The 16,539-nt window shown below is 39.2% G+C and overlaps 5 protein-coding genes across 7 annotated transcripts; 3 read left to right on the top strand and 2 right to left on the bottom strand.

Moving 5' to 3' along the window:
- Positions 1 to 651: 651 nt before the first annotated feature.
- PolG2 (DNA polymerase subunit gamma-2, mitochondrial) lies at positions 652 to 4,070 on the bottom strand. 2 transcript variants are annotated; one of them, XM_067764242.1, is made up of 3 exons: positions 3,353 to 4,070; positions 3,163 to 3,261; positions 652 to 3,054 (listed from the first exon to the last, which is right to left on the bottom strand). In XM_067764242.1, exons 1-3 carry the CDS (start codon positions 4,068 to 4,070, stop codon positions 2,822 to 2,824), a joined length of 1,050 nt encoding a protein of 349 aa, XP_067620343.1. In that variant the 3' UTR covers positions 652 to 2,821. The 2 variants fall into 2 exon arrangements, with proteins under 2 accessions (XP_067620343.1, XP_067620342.1); XM_067764241.1 differs by having other exon boundaries at positions 662 to 3,108.
- Positions 674 to 2,865, top strand: Orc5 (origin recognition complex subunit 5). The gene is made up of 3 exons (XM_067764240.1): positions 674 to 1,874; positions 1,934 to 2,128; positions 2,504 to 2,865. The coding sequence occupies exons 1-3, from the start codon at positions 810 to 812 to the stop codon at positions 2,783 to 2,785; spliced, it is 1,542 nt and encodes a 513-aa protein (XP_067620341.1). The 5' UTR covers positions 674 to 809; the 3' UTR covers positions 2,786 to 2,865.
- On the bottom strand, positions 4,038 to 4,615 carry GatC (glutamyl-tRNA(Gln) amidotransferase subunit C, mitochondrial). The gene has a single exon (XM_067764243.1). It carries the CDS (start codon positions 4,563 to 4,565, stop codon positions 4,083 to 4,085), a length of 483 nt encoding a protein of 160 aa, XP_067620344.1. The 5' UTR covers positions 4,566 to 4,615; the 3' UTR covers positions 4,038 to 4,082.
- A 1,713-nt stretch (positions 4,616 to 6,328) lies between these two features.
- l(2)37Cb (lethal (2) 37Cb) lies at positions 6,329 to 9,667 on the top strand. Its single transcript, XM_067764239.1, has 7 exons — positions 6,329 to 6,749; positions 6,809 to 6,945; positions 7,006 to 7,322; positions 7,378 to 7,594; positions 7,759 to 8,027; positions 8,085 to 8,848; positions 8,977 to 9,667. Exons 1-7 carry the CDS (start codon positions 6,409 to 6,411, stop codon positions 9,602 to 9,604), a joined length of 2,673 nt encoding a protein of 890 aa, XP_067620340.1. The 5' UTR covers positions 6,329 to 6,408; the 3' UTR covers positions 9,605 to 9,667.
- Positions 9,668 to 10,872: 1,205 nt separating this feature from the next.
- Phb1 (prohibitin l(2)37Cc) lies at positions 10,873 to 12,305 on the top strand. Of its 2 annotated transcripts, none has more exons than XM_067769323.1 (3): positions 10,873 to 11,005; positions 11,202 to 11,654; positions 11,718 to 12,305. In XM_067769323.1, the coding sequence occupies exons 2-3, from the start codon at positions 11,223 to 11,225 to the stop codon at positions 12,114 to 12,116; spliced, it is 831 nt and encodes a 276-aa protein (XP_067625424.1). In that variant the 5' UTR covers positions 10,873 to 11,005; positions 11,202 to 11,222; the 3' UTR covers positions 12,117 to 12,305. The 2 variants fall into 2 exon arrangements, with proteins under 2 accessions (XP_067625424.1, XP_067625425.1); XM_067769324.1 differs by having other exon boundaries at positions 10,881 to 11,001.
- Positions 12,306 to 16,539: the final 4,234 nt, after the last annotated feature.

Genomic DNA, 16,539 nt, shown 5'->3' with positions numbered 1-16,539 from the left:
TAATCGTAGTAATTTCTGAACGGAACAGACGTGCGCGGAAAAGTAAAATGGACAATAAAAAATTTCTGAGTGAATTTATTGAAATGTATAAATCTTTGCCATCATTGTGGCAAGTAAAAAGCAAAGATTATTGTAATAGAATTAAAAAGAATAATGAGAAAGGCGGTGATGAGGGGGAATCGCTTCTCTCATTATTGTATCCCGTTTCGTTATTAGTGGCAAAATTTTTTGTAAAAGTTGGTCAAATGTTGCCTTGCTCATACGAACGTAATTTTTAAAATCATTTTGTGACGTGAATTTCAGTTCTTTAATAAGCTCACTTTGTCCAAGAACTGCTCGTTTTTTAAACCATTCTTTGCACCAAATTCTTTTTTTGCGATCTTCTCTCTTTTTTTTAAGCTTAATTGCCACAGCGAACAATATTGCTGCAGCACAATTGTTGTCCGTATTCATCGCTGTCTGAAAGAGAACAAATGTTCGGCCAAAAGTTCGTATGGTGTAAGGCCAAAGCTGCGAACAAGATTGCGGAATGTTCGCGGAAATGTCCGTGTCGTGTATTTGGCGCTTTATTTCGTCCTTCCACTTAGGGATGACAAACAAGAGATGGTTATATGTAAAAATGCCACAATATCTATATTAGCATTGGACCGCTGCTCTAGACTTTTATCTGAACTGTAATTGCAGTTTTCACTCAAAATGAACATCTGGACCTTGTTGATATTGATATTATAGTTGTGTTAAAAATAATTTAAAAAAAAACCATTATCTAATTGGAGACAAAGTCAATTGTCTTGTAGGGATCGTGCTAAATGTCTACATTGGATATGTTTATCGATTATCGAGGAATTTTTATTGATCGACAGCCCCATTTAGCTGTCATCTTACCAAAACAAAAACAAATATTCCGCCAAAAAAATTGTGTATTCCATTTTAAGTTCACGTCAATCTTTAAAACGATGGAATTATTTGATAAAGTGAACGCACGATTCCCATGCAGGAGAAAAATAATAAAAACTCTAACTGATCTCGTTGGACACAGCGAAGAAATTCTGCCATCTGCCATTCATATATATGGACATTCCGGCACAGGAAAAACGTCGTTATTGAAGTACTTTCTGAAAGAAGCTATTTGTGGGAATAACAACACGTTCAGCGTAGCATTCGTCAATTGTGTAGAAAATTATACACCAAAGATTTTGTTTGAAAATATTTTAGATCTTTTGTGCTATAACAGTGATAAAGAACATGCTGTAAAGTCTGAACATTTAAAGGATTTTGTGGAGCAACTGTGTCAACTACATACAAATCCGAATGCGCACTATATAATAGCTTTGGATAACGCTGAAAGACTGCGTGATATGGATGCAAATGTGTTGCCGTCACTATTGCGTATGCAGCAGCTGAGTGGTCTAAATCTTTGTGTTATACTAATAACACAAATACCATTGGAAAAATTTTACTGTAAAACTAGCATAGATGATCCTGTTGTTGTATATTTTCCTCAGTACACAAAATCTGAGACAATCGAAATATTAACCAACGATTTTAAAAATGCACGAAAACTTTTGTCCTTTCATCTACGTCGCAATTGTTATGATGTAAATGAGCTTACAAACAAAGTAAAAGTAATCGGAACTATAACTAAAGAATTTTTTCACAATTACCTAAATTTGTTTTTGGGTGTATTTTATAAAGCATGTCGCGATCTATCTGAATTAAAGATTACTGCACGAAAATGCTTTATTTACTATATGGAACCTATTTTGGATGGTACAGTTAATATGTCGGATGTTTCACGACTTTGGCGATGTGTTGCAGGCCAACTACGAAGTGCCCTTGCACAAGTTTATATACGCAGTGGCCAAATAGAAAAGGTATGCAAGAATTTCACTAAAGCAAATTATTTTCAAATTAATTCTTATATCTATAATAGACACCCGCAACAGGAAGTAATGATAAGGAAATTGTTAAAATAGCACAATCATTGGAACTACCATACTATGGGAAATATTTGCTTATAGCAGCATTTCTAGCAAGCTACAATTCATCAAAAGAAGATAAACGCTTATTTGTGAAAAATCATGGAAAACGTAGAAAACGAATGCAAACCATTAATGCTAATGCCAAAGTAAGTATATATATGTGTATGTATGTATATATATCACAGTCCGTAACAAAGTATGTCGGAAAATATATAAATATCAGAATTTACTAGCGTTTCGGTACAGTTAAAAAAAGTAAAATTTTAATGGCTCAATCAAATCTTTTGTAGGTGCTTAGTCAAGGAATACCATCATCGTATTTATAAGAATATCCCAATATTGTTGTTGTTGTTGTAGCAGTGATCCCAATATTGTCAATCTGCAATCCATATTGTGACTTCACTGTGGGTTGCATTCTTAACTTTAGATTACTCTTTGGGATACTTATAACATAGCTTATAAATTAATACAATCCTCAAACTCAAGATCTCTTCCTTTTTTTGAATTTTTCCAATTTTCAGATGACAGAAAAAATGAGCACCTATATCGGGCCAAAATCGTTCAGTGTTGACCGTCTCTTAGCAATATTTTATGCTATACTCGAGGAAAAAGTTGGTTTAACTTGTAATCTTTTATCACAAATATCAACTTTAGTCAATCTTAAACTATTAAGTTTTGTTTCGGGTGAGAATGTAATGGATGGCACGTCGCGTTTACAATGCACAATCAGCCTAGAGTTTGTGGTATGTATAAGTCAAGTTGTAGGATTTAATGCACGTCAGTACTTAAAGGATTTTAACTAAGTTATTAACATGAAGTATTTTATTATGCCACTGTTGTTAACTGTTAAATATTTGTAATAAATAATCTGGTAAGTCACTAATATGAATTGTTTCTTCTAGCGTGGTATCTCGACTGCGTAATTTTAATAAGCCATTTTTGAGCGTACTGTCGCGAATGATTAGTGTGTATGGTATACCTAAGTTATCACATTTTTCCAATTCAGCATCCAATTCATCTTGAGACTTAGTAAAAATTTGAGTTTCATTTAACAAACGTAGGCCGGCGCGTTCTAGTATGAAATGGATATGAGTAGTAAGGTCTTCTAAATCGGTTAAATTTATACCTGCAATCAAGAAATAGTAAATGTCGTAGTCATATTAAAAAGCCAATTGTCTACCTCTGTGAAAACATGTCACAGCGCATTGATAAGGAGCCAATTTTCTGTGAAGCAACAGCGTATTTTCACGTTCATTACATACACTATCAAAAATAATAGCTGGAAGTACAAGAAAATAAATTCAGTGTATTACTTGGTAGTAATACAAATTTCTTAGTCATTAATTTTTTAAGTAATGCTCAGCCCCTACCAGTCGCTGCAGCGTGTAAATCAATCACTGAACGTATAACACCGGGTGTAATATTTTTTGTCTGACAACTATCCACATTAGTTAATTCTTTGATATCATTTGTACTTGCCGCAGTGCCGTTAAAAGGTATGCAAGTTATATCCTCTACGGTGTATATGGCATAAGGAAATTGTGATTTAATAGCGACAGCTTGAGTTCCAGGCACTATATGAGATTCAGATGCAGCATTAAAATTGTATGGCTCCAATAAATATCTACTTGGATCAGCACTAAATCGCATCCACCATATTTTAGAAGAACGTTGTGCATTAAAGAATATATTTAAACCTTTAGCAGGGTGTATAACATCTGTTACCAATAATACACGCTTCAAAGTTGGATCAATGCTCGTTTTATCAGCATAAATTGTTTGTATAGATTTCAATATTATTTTTCCAGTATCACGAAGGTGCTTAATTCTATTTTGAAACTCTGCTGTATTAATAAAATTATATCTATGAATCGAATGATCGTAATCATACACATTAATATCCATAAACTTTACAACTGCTTCCTTATCTAGCGTGTGTGTTTGTTGCCAATGTTTCAAAAGTTGTTCGCTATATTTCATACCATTATTCAACAATCTAATATCTTTTAATTTGTCGTTGGCATCAATGGACGCAGTTAAGTAACTAGTTGCACGTAATTTTTCAATAATCTTTTTTATTTGCTGCATATTACACTTTTATTAGTCGCTTGAAAAATCCTTTTCCTTTTGTTGCAGTGGTATATTACCAGGGGGAGATACAAAATAATCTTCCTCTGTGACTTTGGCACCTCGTAGCACGTCCTCACGGCAGTCGCCTTCCGTTACTTGATCTTCCCGCAAATAGAGACTTTGATCTTCCAACACTGTATATAATGGCGCTACGTTAGTCGTATCTATATTTGTTATTTTTTCTGCAAATTCTATACTGCTTTCTAATGTTTTCAAGGCTTCTTTGCTTTCCAAATTGACTAACGCCAAGCGCTCCAGTAGTTGTATAGTTGCACTATCGATGACTGGTTTTTCGTGGACATGAAAGCTTTGCTTTATAGACTCCAACGGCACCTTGCTGGGATATTTTAATTGCTTGAATTCAATTTTCTTTTCTTTAATCTCTGACAATTTTTTATTAGTTTCGCGAAACAATGTGCAATAGAAACGAATTTTTTGTGTAAATCTCAGCATATTGTTGGTTATTGAATAAGGTAGAGTCAGAAATGTTTTTAAATCGAAGCTCTACATTACTTCACTAGAAATATCGATGTCAATTTGGCATTATAACCCTGCAAAAATCACGAGTACTCCATGCATGCATGTATGGAGTACTCGCTATGGACCAACCGAGTACTCCAAAATTAACCACAATTCGGTAATAGTCTAGTTGAGGGGTCGACTGCTAATACGCTACCAAAAATATCGAGAGAGGTGTCGCGCCTTGACATCAGTATTAGTAATCCGAAGGCGGAAAATAAAAATATTAACTCGTTCAAAAGATATTAACGAAAAACCGAAAAAAGACCCGCGGGTACCTCTGAAACCGGGAGTGGGATCCATAGTATTTTTGCGCGTGTAGCGAAAAGCGGAGACACAACCCTCTGTTGTATTGCTGTGTATAACATATAGCTGAACCAGTTGTCATAAATAGTGGACGCGTATAGAATACACAAAATTAGTGCAGAGGATGAAACATAGACACATATTTCAGTTACATCTGAGTATAATAGGTATTGAAATTTAGTAGTACTAATTTTATACGTAGCAATTTCAGAGATGTATTTAAAGTTTGTCGCTTAGCAGTCCATATAAAGCTTAAGCGTAAACGTATATAGATGAGAAAAAAAACAGTTATATATTTGAATGCCCCAATCGGTGTTGAACCAAGCTAGGGTAAATTTCTGAAAGCGCAGGCGATAGACGCCAATACAGATGGGTGTTCTGGGAAAATACTCAATTAATCGCAACCCCATTTCGGAGCGGTACGAGGACATTTGCAAAATTTTGCATATAATTTCCGACTTCGGATTCGGGGTCATATGTCCAAAACGCGCCGTGTGCCACCCCTGCCAGGTGTTTAAAGCTGGAGTCATTGGACCCGTATGTCGTATTGCTGTATCCGTATCCCTAACGTAATCAGCTGTTTATCGTTACGACGGTAAACCAAAACTCAATTGGTTGGCTACGATACGGTTACGACTTTAGCGGCACCAATAATCGATTGCATTGATTCTCATAAGGTTGGTCGAATCAGCTGTTAAAAGGTTACCGATACGGTTATCGATAAAGCACCAATGTCTCCAGCTTAAATCCCTCTGCACAACACTTCTGTAATTCGATATGTATTTAATACCAATGAAGCTTGCCGTACCGCGTGCAGTACTCGCGTTCCAATGAACAGTCTTTCAGATCCCTATAGAAAAAATCGAATGCAAATGCAACGACAATGTGATCCATTTGGAAAAAATTTGTTGTTGCATTTACATTTCTCATCGGTATCGGGATCACTGTTGATTGGAAATCGGGGTGTTTCAGTTTAAAGGGCCAATTAAACTTCATTACCCCTAACACCATAGTCGTAGCCATACCCATATCCATAACCATCTCCAATGTGATCGATTAATGGTACCTTAACTTAAAAATCGTGAAAATTTCAAAAAAATTAAGAAAACGCAAAAAATTACAAACATATTCCACAAAAAAGTGTCTTAGTCATAACGTAAACCAAAAACCAATTGGTTGACTATGGTATGGTTATGGCTTTAGCGTTATGTTATGGCACCGTTAATCGATTACATTGATTTCCATAACGTAGGTCCGATCAGCTGTTTTATCTGGTTATGGTTTTATAGTTATAAGATTATTAGTTGGCCCTTAAAAGTTTGAAAGAAATTGTATATGGAAAATATATCGTGTTATCGGTCAACTCTACTAACTCTAATTTTAGCATCTCTAAAAAGTATTTGCCAACGATTTGTGTATTTTTGGGGCATTTGAGATTTGGTTATAAAGTACGGGCAATAAAAGCAAAAATATGTCAAAACGTCACAAAAAAGTATCGAGTTCCAGCTCTGATGAGGTCGACAGTGTTGAGGAGGACCGATTGAAAGATTTGAAAGAGCGTGATGAATTTGCTGAGCGTCTGAAGAAGCGAGATGAGGGTAAAACACGGAAAGTTTTGGAATCCAGCTCTAGTCGTAAAGCTATCGAAGAGGCTGCAAAACGATTAAAACTTGAACATGAAGATCGGGACAAAATTCTGCCACAGCTGCGCGTCCAATCACGCCGAAAGTATTTGGAGAAACGTAAGGAGGATAAAGTCGCTGAACTAGAGGCAGACATTTTGGATGATGAATATTTATTTGATGATAAAATGTAAGTAATTGTAAGAAAATTGTGCATTTATCCAATCCATTTAATATACGATGTTACAGTCTAACCAAACGAGAACGCGAGGAAAGGGAATACAAAAAGCAGTTGCTACAAATTGCGAAAGAACATGAAAAGGCGCGTGAATTGGAGAGGATACAACGTTATCATATGCCGCAGGATTTGAAAAAAGGTGAAAAGGGTAGGTAATTTTATCAAATTTAAATTTTCCTATCATTTAATATTTTCCTTATATCCAAAGAGGACTATGTTGAGGTTGATGAATTAGAAAAACAACCAAACTCTGAACAGAAAAAATGGGAAGTTGAGCAGCTGGCGTCTGCACGTTTCCAATTTGGTGCCAAAGATGCCAAAGGGAAAGATGAGTATGAACTGCTTCTAGAAGATCAAATTGAGTTTATACAAGCTCTCACAATGGATGGCTCCAAGGAAGAAACATCGAAAAAGGCTGAAATATCTGAAGCGGAACTAAAGCGCATGACAATAGCAGAAACTCAAATTTCCTTACCGGTTTATCCATTTAAAGAGGACCTAATAGCTGCAGTAAAACAGCATCAGGTAAAATACAACAAATTTGCAAAAATTATAATCCTAATATCTCATATCTTTACAGATTTTAATAATTGAAGGCGAAACTGGATCGGGTAAAACAACGCAAATTCCACAATACTTAGTTGAGGCTGGATTTACGAAGGATAAAAAAAAAATCGGCTGTACACAACCCAGACGTGTAGCTGCCATGTCAGTTGCAGCGCGTGTAGCTGAAGAAATGGGCGTGAAATTGGGAAATGAAGTTGGCTATAGTATACGTTTCGAAGATTGTACATCAGGTAATATTACATGGAATTAAATTTTTTTATAGTTCCAAAATACATTCGCCTGATTGCTTTCCGACTCACCTGATGCAAACGATAATCGGTTCCTGCGTAGGATTAACTTCATTATCCTCTCTTCTCGAAATCTGCACTTTTAATCACCACTTTAATCTTTACAGAACGCACCGTACTTAAGTACATGACTGATGGTACGTTACACAGAGAATTTTTAACGGAGCCTGATCTAGCGTCTTATAGTGTTATGATTATTGACGAGGCGCATGAACGTACCCTTCATACGGACATATTGTTTGGCCTTGTAAAAGATATAGCACGCTTCCGACCCGAATTAAAGCTTTTAATTTCCAGCGCAACTTTGGATGCTGATAAATTTTCAAAATTCTTTGATGATGCGCCTATATTTCGTATACCTGGACGACGATATCCGGTAATTTCGGAAATGAGCACAACTTTATTTACTAATTGTTTTTTTTTTTATTTGAAGGTTGATATATTTTATACGAAAGCTCCAGAAGCTGATTACATTGACGCATGTTGCGTGTCGATTCTTCAAATACATGCTACGCAGCCACTTGGCGACATATTGGTTTTCCTTACAGGTCAAGATGAAATTGAAACATGCCAAGAAGTTTTGCAAGATCGTGTTAAGCGTTTGGGCTCAAAGATACGTGAACTTGTCATCATACCAGTGTATGCAAATCTACCAAGTGATATGCAAGCAAAAATTTTCGAACCAACACCACCCAATGCTAGAAAAGTTGTACTGGCTACAAATATCGCCGAAACTTCGCTCACAATTGACAATATTATATATGTGATAGATCCTGGTTTTGCCAAGCAAAATAATTTTAATTCTCGTACTGGTATGGAATCGTTAATGGTTGTACCAATTTCTAAAGCATCAGCAAATCAGCGTGCAGGACGTGCTGGACGCACTGCACCAGGCAAATGTTTTCGCCTCTATACTGCTTGGGCTTACAAACATGAATTAGAAGATAATACTGTACCAGAGATACAGCGCATAAATCTTGGGAATGCTGTGCTAATGCTTAAAGCACTTGGTATAAATGATCTAATTCACTTTGACTTTTTAGATCCACCGCCACATGAAACGCTTGTCTTGGCTTTAGAACAATTATACGCTTTGGGTGCACTCAACCATCATGGTGAACTAACGAAATTGGGTAGACGTATGGCCGAATTTCCAGTTGATCCAATGATGGGTAAAATGCTGTTGGCTAGTGAGAAGTAATTTGGAAAAATTGCATTCCGAGTTTGAAATGTAACTAACCAATGCGTGTAATTTAGTTGAATTTCATACTCGTAATTCCATACTTTGTAAACAGGATTATTAAATTCGAATTCCGTAATTTTAGGTACAAATGTTCCGAAGAATTGGTAACAATTGCTGCGATGCTTTCTGTGAATAGTGCAATATTCTATCGTCCAAAAGATAAAATCATACATGCCGATACAGCTCGTAAGAACTTCAATCATATACATGGTGATCATTTGAGTTTGTTGCAGGTCTATAATCAATGGCTTGATACAGATTATAGCACGCAATGGTGCTATGAAAATTATATTCAATATCGTTCCATGAAAAGGGCGCGTGACGTACGTGAACAACTGGTGGGGCTGATGCAACGTGTTGAGATAGACATGGTCTCGTGCTTGCCTGAGACCGTGAATGTACGCAAAGCTGTGACTGCTGGATATTTTTATCATGTTGCAAAGTTGTCTAAAAGTGGCAATTATAAAACGATCAAACACAATCAAACTGTGTTGATTCATCCGAATTCTTCACTTTTTGAGGAATTACCTAGATGGGTGCTGTATCACGAACTTGTATTTACAACAAAAGAATATATGCGACAAATAATTGAAATTGATAGTAAGTGGCTATTGGAAGTGGCTCCACACTACTACAAAGCTAAAGAGTTGGAGGATTCAACAAATAAAAAGATGCCAAAGGTCGTGGGCCGTGCAGTGATGACCCAATAGATGCAACTAGACTTATAAGACTGGAGATGTACATATATAGATATAAAAATAAATATATTTTAAAATTGAGCGGACCTACCCTGTAGGAAAGTTTTTAGTTCAAATTGGTGCGCTTATAGCGCATTCTGAACCACTCTTAGTTCGCCATCTATCTCCTTTAGATGGCCTCAACGGGCGAATTTAGCATGGCGATGTCATAGGCGGTGGAAATTGTCCCACCTCATTATCTTTTCTCTAGTTCCGAATACAAATTTCCACTTTAGAAATAAGTGTTTATTTGCACTTTTTCATTAGTTCCGAACAAATGTAAAAATTTACAGTTTAGGTATTATTCTTTTCTTGCTACTATTTCGTTGGCTACACGTTGCTTCTAGTACTATATTATCCCCTTTTTCGATGGTTCCGAACCGTTGGGAAAAGAGGCATACTCATAGTCGACGCTCAATAAAGCTGGTAGCAATTTTTATGTCGGCGGCCTATTTCCCAAATACAAACTGTCGATTTAATAACTGGAGAAAGTGTAGTTATAAACGAACTAGAACTTATTTGGCACTTTAGGTCTAGTTCGAACACAGAATCTTGTGTTCCTATTGTATTTGGGCAAGCGGTGCCGGCCATGATTCAACTATATGGTTCGCTCATCCCTACAGCGACAACATACTTTTGCCCAGATTGTCAAAATCTGTGTGTTGGTGTTAGGCGAATGGAATTGAATGAAAACAAAACCTTGCATTTCTTATCTTGATCCATGGCAAAGTTTTTGAAATCACCGCTACCAAATTCGTGTGACCAAAAACGCACACAGCCACACGGCACGTTAGGTCCCCAGCGGGTTGGGGGGTCAGAATATACCCGCGGTAGGTATGCCTGTCGTAAGAGGCGACTAAAATACCAGATTCAAGGCGTTGTGTAGCGCAACCATTTCAGGTTGACATTAATAGGAACGCAACAGGAAATTTCGTCAAAAATTTAATCTCGCCCATGCAAATGTGACTATGAATATGACTACTACAATGACCTGGCACAATGACCGTAAATTACTAGTCAGATAACGTGCTGCCAACTCGATATTTGATAGCTTCTACCCAAAATTCACACACATAAGATTGTGCTTCCACGAGTTCAAAATTGCTTCGTTCTGAGCGTCTACGTCACACTTGACTTCTTCAGCGAATGAAAGAAAGAGAGAAAAAAGAAGAGCTAAAGGAAAATGACGTCAAAATTGCCTTTAAAATAATGTTTACATGCGCAATGCGCCACCTTCTATATTTCCATCATTGCTTCTACCAAAGATCGATTAGTAAATAAATGAATAATCAAATTGACCGCACATCTTTAATCATCGCGTGTGAACATTTCCCGAAAAATTCCGTCTCAAGTTTTATAAAAATATTTCTGTAGGTAAATACGTGATTAAAATATTAGCAATTCCTATTCAGACAACACTTTAATGTAGTTGCATTATTTCCGCATGCATTTGATATGATAACAGCGATAACACCAATTAAGTTGGTGTTATAACCTAAAAAATTGTGAAATATGCCGCTTTTGTATATTGTTTTATCAAACATGAAAACATTTTTAATACCTTTTACAGGTCAAATATTTGCTATAAGAAATGGCTGCTCAATTTTTCAATCGTATTGGACAGTTGGGCCTTGGCGTTGCTGTTTTGGGCGGAGTTGTGAATTCTGCGTTATATAATGTTGACGGTGGTCATCGAGCGGTTATCTTTGATCGTTTCACTGGAGTGCAGCAAACCGTCGTTGGGGAAGGAACACATTTTTTCATTCCCTGGGTTCAACGTCCGGTTATATATGATATACGTTCTCAACCTAGAAATGTGCCTGTTATAACTGGTAGTAAGGATTTGCAAAATGTAAACATCACATTGCGTATACTTTATCGTCCCATACCGGATCAATTACCTAAAATATATACGATTCTTGGTCAAGATTATGATGAGAGGGTGTTACCATCTATAGCACCAGAAGTGCTTAAAGCTGTTGTTGCTCAATTTGATGCGGGTGAATTGATTACCCAACGTGAGGTAAGTTGCTAAAGTAAATACCGACCCATTTAGCAGAGCTCCATTTTTAATTTGTTTATGTAGATGGTATCTCAACGTGTATCAGATGCATTAACAGAACGCGCAAAACAGTTTGGCTTCATACTTGATGACATTTCTCTAACACATTTAACTTTCGGTCGTGAATTCACACTAGCGGTAGAAATGAAACAAGTTGCACAGCAAGAAGCTGAAAAAGCACGTTTCGTAGTTGAAAAGGCTGAACAACAAAAATTGGCTTCTATTATATCTGCAGAAGGTGATGCTGGAGCTGCTGATCTTTTGGCTAAAGCATTCGGTGAAGCTGGTGATGGTTTGGTTGAGTTGCGTCGTATTGAAGCAGCAGAAGATATTGCTTATCAATTATCAAGATCACGAGGCGTTGCATATTTACCTGGTGGACAGAATACGCTCCTAAATTTGCCATCGAGTTTGGCGCAATAAATATTAAATTTTGAAAAATATTAGCATTTAATACATATACGGTTAATTGTTTGTTTTTATATTATTCGAAACCCAAAGCGGCGTAACTCCCCTGTTGGGAAATAATAATAAGTGAAAGTTATTTCCAAATTTTGTTATATGGAAATTAAACAAACAATGGCATTATCTTGCATTTGACACTTTCCATAACGTTTAGTTTTACTAACCCCATCAGAGCTACACATTTCTAACTCACACCAAAATTTTCTGGACGGAATTTGAATAGAGTAGCAATAATAATTTTAATTAAAGTCGACATTAATTGAAATTATATATAAAAGATAAATGCTAGTAAGCTCAGGTAATTGCACTGCGAATTTAAAAGAGTTATTAAGCTCATCGCTTCAAAGCGCTTCATTTAAATTAAGTTTGGTGTAGCTTCGAAAGAATTTCGAACTTTGAAACAAGATTATTCATAGTTTTAGGACAGCGGTGATAGTCAAATTTATGAAAATGCATCCCCAGATCTGCTTTGAAGACTTGTGACGGCTATAACGTCCACCGAAAATTACCCCAAGGTGGAAACGGAGGCTGCCTTGCATTTATCACCCAGCACATCGCAAACTATTTATTTGCCCCGAAATCGGCGATAAGGACAGTGTCGTAAAACATCAAGGCATACCAGTAATTCATGCTTCCTAACCTGCTACTACTCTGATATCAGTACACTAATCTCTGACGATTCTAATTTGTTGCGTGCCTCCCACAAATTGTCATCCTCCCAGCAGCTTCTTGCAGCGGGACTGCTCCGGGAAGGTATCGAACCCAATCCGGGTCCGTCTCCTGACCCCGGTCCTGAGAAATGGTTTTGCTGCATCTGCCGGAAAAGAATCTTTTTAGGATGGTCATACTCTTGTCAGTGTGTCTCGTGTAAGGGATGGTTGCATCGGACAGGTTGTTCTGGGCTAGACTCCAAAACCAGACGTCCACGTAACTTCTATAAATCTTTTGTGGCTCTTTGCTGTTCACGTCCTAGGACGCCCCGTAGTGTGCGCATTAGCGACATCCCCCCAATGCAGCTCCTGTCATGGACGGTGCCACTTTCCTAGATGTTCTGGTCTCCGCGACGGCAACCCCCGACGGGTTTCATTGCGCCATGTTGCCAGGCCGCATAGCCAAATACACCGGGTACCCCAATGCCTACCCAAGGGCCACAACAGCAATCGCATTCTGGCCTTCCACAATCCAGGCGTAGCCTCCCGTAACTTACTCCAAGAGTGACGTCCCCGCAGGGACAGTGTCTTAGAACGTCAAGGATTATCTGTCCGGTCGGGCGATGCATATCTAGAAATCATCAACATCTACATCCCTCATGTCACCTGTTGCCCCAGTGGATACCGCCCTGATATCAGCGGCGTACTCACTGGAAACAATCGCATTATCTTAAGCGATTTCAATGCCCATCACGATCTATGGCATTCAAACTTGTGGGTGGACAGTAGGGGTGAGATGTTAGCGGATCAAATAGAAGAAACGACGTTCTGCACAATAATCGGAGACGCCCCACACGTATGGTAGGAAGCTGTCACAGTTCGCCGGAAATTTCAATCGTGAGCGCAGAACTCGTAAACTGCGCCAACTGGCAGCCGATGGTAACATTGGCATCCGACCACCTGCCTATACTTATTTCCCTCGAGCGCTCCACCGACTTCATCGTCGCAGAAAAATGCACTTTCATTAACTTTAAAAAAGGAAAGTGGGACGAATACAAATCCTTTACAGACAACCGCTTTGCTGCCCTCCCTTTCCCAACTGATGCCCGCCAAGGGGAGCGTGCTTTCCGCAAGGTCATTGAATCCGACTCGGCTCGTTTCATTCCCGCCGGTCGAATTTCCGAAATTCGGCCCCACTTCCCGGCAGAGGCCGCAAGTTTAGCGAGAGGACGTGACCTTATAAGACAGCTCGATCCCGGAGACCCCCAAATAAGGGATATAAACCAACGCATCAGATTGCTTGTGGATGAACACAAGCGGGCGAAATGGGAGGACCACCTAAGCGGTTGTAACCTCTCTGCCGGTGTAGGTAAACTTTGGTCCACTGTAAAGTCCTTATCGAATCCGTCTAGGCACAATGACAAAGTTTCCATCGCCTTTGGAGACAAAGTGCTGTCGGATGCAAAAAAATGCGCGAGCGCTTTCTGCCGACAATGCATAATGCATTCTACGGTCGACAAAAATAGACTGAGGGCCAACAGACACGCACGTAAACATAAGTCCAGCGCGTCACCAATTACCATCACCCCCAAAGAGGTTGAGGATGCCATCGGTCATGCTAAACCATCCAAAGCAGTGGGCCCAGACGGCATAGCCATACCGATGCTTAAAAGCCTAGGGAAAGAGGGTTTCAAATATTTAGCACATGTCTTCAACCTGTCTCTTTCCACCTTTGTCATACCCGAAAAATGGAAAATGGCCAAGGTGGTCCCGCTACTAAAGCCCAGCTAACATAGGAGAGTCATATCGTCCGATATCTCTCCTATCGCCAGTAGCCAAGACGCTTGAAGCCATTTTGCTCACCTAAAATAAAGCAAATTTGCAGCTAGCCTGTCATCAGCATGGCTTTAGAAAACTCCATAGCACCACCACCGCGCCAAATGCCATTAGCACCCAGATAAATTGTGGTTTAAATCAGAAGCCCCACCATAGAACAGTACTCGTAGCGCTAGACCTATCAAAAGCTTTTGATACGGTCAACCATGGCACGTTACTGCAAGACTTGGAAGGGTCTACCCTTCCCCCATGTTTTAAAAGGTGGACCGCAAATTATCTTGGAGGTCGGCAGGCATAGGTGCAATTCAGAAACGAAACATCAAAGCCAAGAAGAATTAAACAAGGGGTGCCACAGGTTGGTGTCCTATCCCCACATTTGTTTAATTTTTACATATCAAAAATACCTTCGCCACCGGAAGGAGTTACTATCGTTTCTTACGCCGATGACTGCACAATAATGGCTAGAGGCCCGGGCCTACGGATCGATGAGCTTTGCAACAGAATAAACGGCTACCTCCCTGATCCCTCCAGTTTTTTCGCCTCGCGAAACCTGGCATTATCACCGACTAAATCATCCGCGACCCTATTTACAACTTGGACGTCCCAAATGTCGACCATTTTGAACATCCACGTCGATGGCACTACGCTAGCGACTGTCCTACACCCCAAAATCTTGGGTGTGACGTTTGATCAGGATCTACATTTTGGTGAGCACGCAGCCGCAATTGTTCCGAACATCCAGCGCCGTAATAAATCCTCAAATCCCTTGCTGGCAGCACTTGGGGAAAAGACAAAGAAACGCTCATTACCACATACAAAGCAATTGGCCAGCCGTTTGCGTGCTACGCGTCCCCTATATGGTCACCAAGCCTAAAAACTACCCACTGGAAGAAGCTACAGGCCTGCCAAAATACTGCGCTCAGAACCGCCACGGGCTGTCTTCTTATGTCCCTAGAACACTATCTACATAATGAGGCGAGAATACTCCCCATCAGGGAGAGAAATGAGATGCTAACCAAACAGTTCCTGTTTAATACCCAGCAACCTGGGCATCCCAACAGACATCTGATTGATGAGCCAGCACCCCCTAGGTACTTAAGGAGTCATCTCCGTAAGCATTTTGAGGAAATACGGCACCTGAGAACTCAGTCATATGAAGCAAAAAATACAAGCAGGTCCTTGGTGAACTCCACAAACAGGCGTCGGACCTTTATGCCGGGAATTGCCCGGTGAATCCAGTACTCAGGGAACAGTACCCAAAACTTGCGGAAGAGGAACGCATACTCCCCAGGGAAACGTGAGTCACTCTGGCTCAACTTCTTTCTGGATACTGTAACAGGTTAAAGTCTTACATATCCAGAATCAACCCCGACATACAAAATGTATGCCCCGCTTGCAATGTGTCCCCACATAACACCAACCATCTTTTTAATTGTAATGTGGAACCAACGCCTCTAACACCCTTTTCATTATGGTCCACCCCTGTCGAAACAGCAAGTTCCCTTGGACTCCCGTTAGAGGATATTGATGACAATTTGTGATCGGTCGCAGCTATTAGGTGGAGCGAAACATTGCTGCAACAACAACAACGATTCTAGACGATTTCAATGGCCATCTCGAACTATGGTGATGTGATAGAATAAATGGCACAACGTATGGGACGGTAAGTGGAAAGGCACCCACACGGGTGGTAACTTACTATCATAGTTTGCCATAAATCACCATTGTAAGCGCAGGACTTATAAACTACGTTAATTGACCGCCAATACTTATCTTAGTATATGGCTACTTTGGCTAGAGAGATCTGCGAAATTTATTTCAACTGAACGTGGCACATTCATAAACTTCAAAAGGTCGTCACACGACTTCAAAGCGTACACAGAACGCCTTTTGCT

This window comes from Eurosta solidaginis, chromosome 2 (assembly GCF_040869045.1).
Source record: "Eurosta solidaginis isolate ZX-2024a chromosome 2, ASM4086904v1, whole genome shotgun sequence".
In the NCBI taxonomy this organism is placed as follows: domain Eukaryota; kingdom Metazoa; phylum Arthropoda; class Insecta; order Diptera; family Tephritidae; genus Eurosta; species Eurosta solidaginis.
The sequence above is the reverse complement of the archived record's forward strand: the minus strand, read 5'-3'. Positions and strand labels throughout refer to the sequence as shown.

Excerpts from the sequence above, each read along its gene's own strand:
- GatC (XM_067764243.1), bottom strand. The coding sequence starts at position 4,565 with ATGCTGAGATTTACACAAAAAATTCGTTTCTATTGCACATTGTTTCGC.
- Orc5 (XM_067764240.1), top strand. The coding sequence starts at position 810 with ATGTCTACATTGGATATGTTTATCGATTATCGAGGAATTTTTATTGAT. Across the intron at positions 1,875-1,933 it reads GCAGTGGCCAAATAGAAAAG|ACACCCGCAACAGGAAGTAA; the intron begins GTATGCAAGAAT and ends TATCTATAATAG. Across the intron at positions 2,129-2,503 it reads CCATTAATGCTAATGCCAAA|ATGACAGAAAAAATGAGCAC; the intron begins GTAAGTATATAT and ends TCCAATTTTCAG.
- PolG2 (XM_067764241.1), bottom strand. The coding sequence starts at position 4,070 with ATGCAGCAAATAAAAAAGATTATTGAAAAATTACGTGCAACTAGTTAC. Across the intron at positions 3,262-3,352 it reads TTTACACGCTGCAGCGACTG|CTATTATTTTTGATAGTGTA; the intron begins GTAGGGGCTGAG and ends TTGTACTTCCAG. Across the intron at positions 3,109-3,162 it reads TGTGACATGTTTTCACAGAG|GTATAAATTTAACCGATTTA; the intron begins GTAGACAATTGG and ends TCTTGATTGCAG.
- Phb1 (XM_067769323.1), top strand. The coding sequence starts at position 11,223 with ATGGCTGCTCAATTTTTCAATCGTATTGGACAGTTGGGCCTTGGCGTT. Across the intron at positions 11,655-11,717 it reads AATTGATTACCCAACGTGAG|ATGGTATCTCAACGTGTATC; the intron begins GTAAGTTGCTAA and ends TTGTTTATGTAG.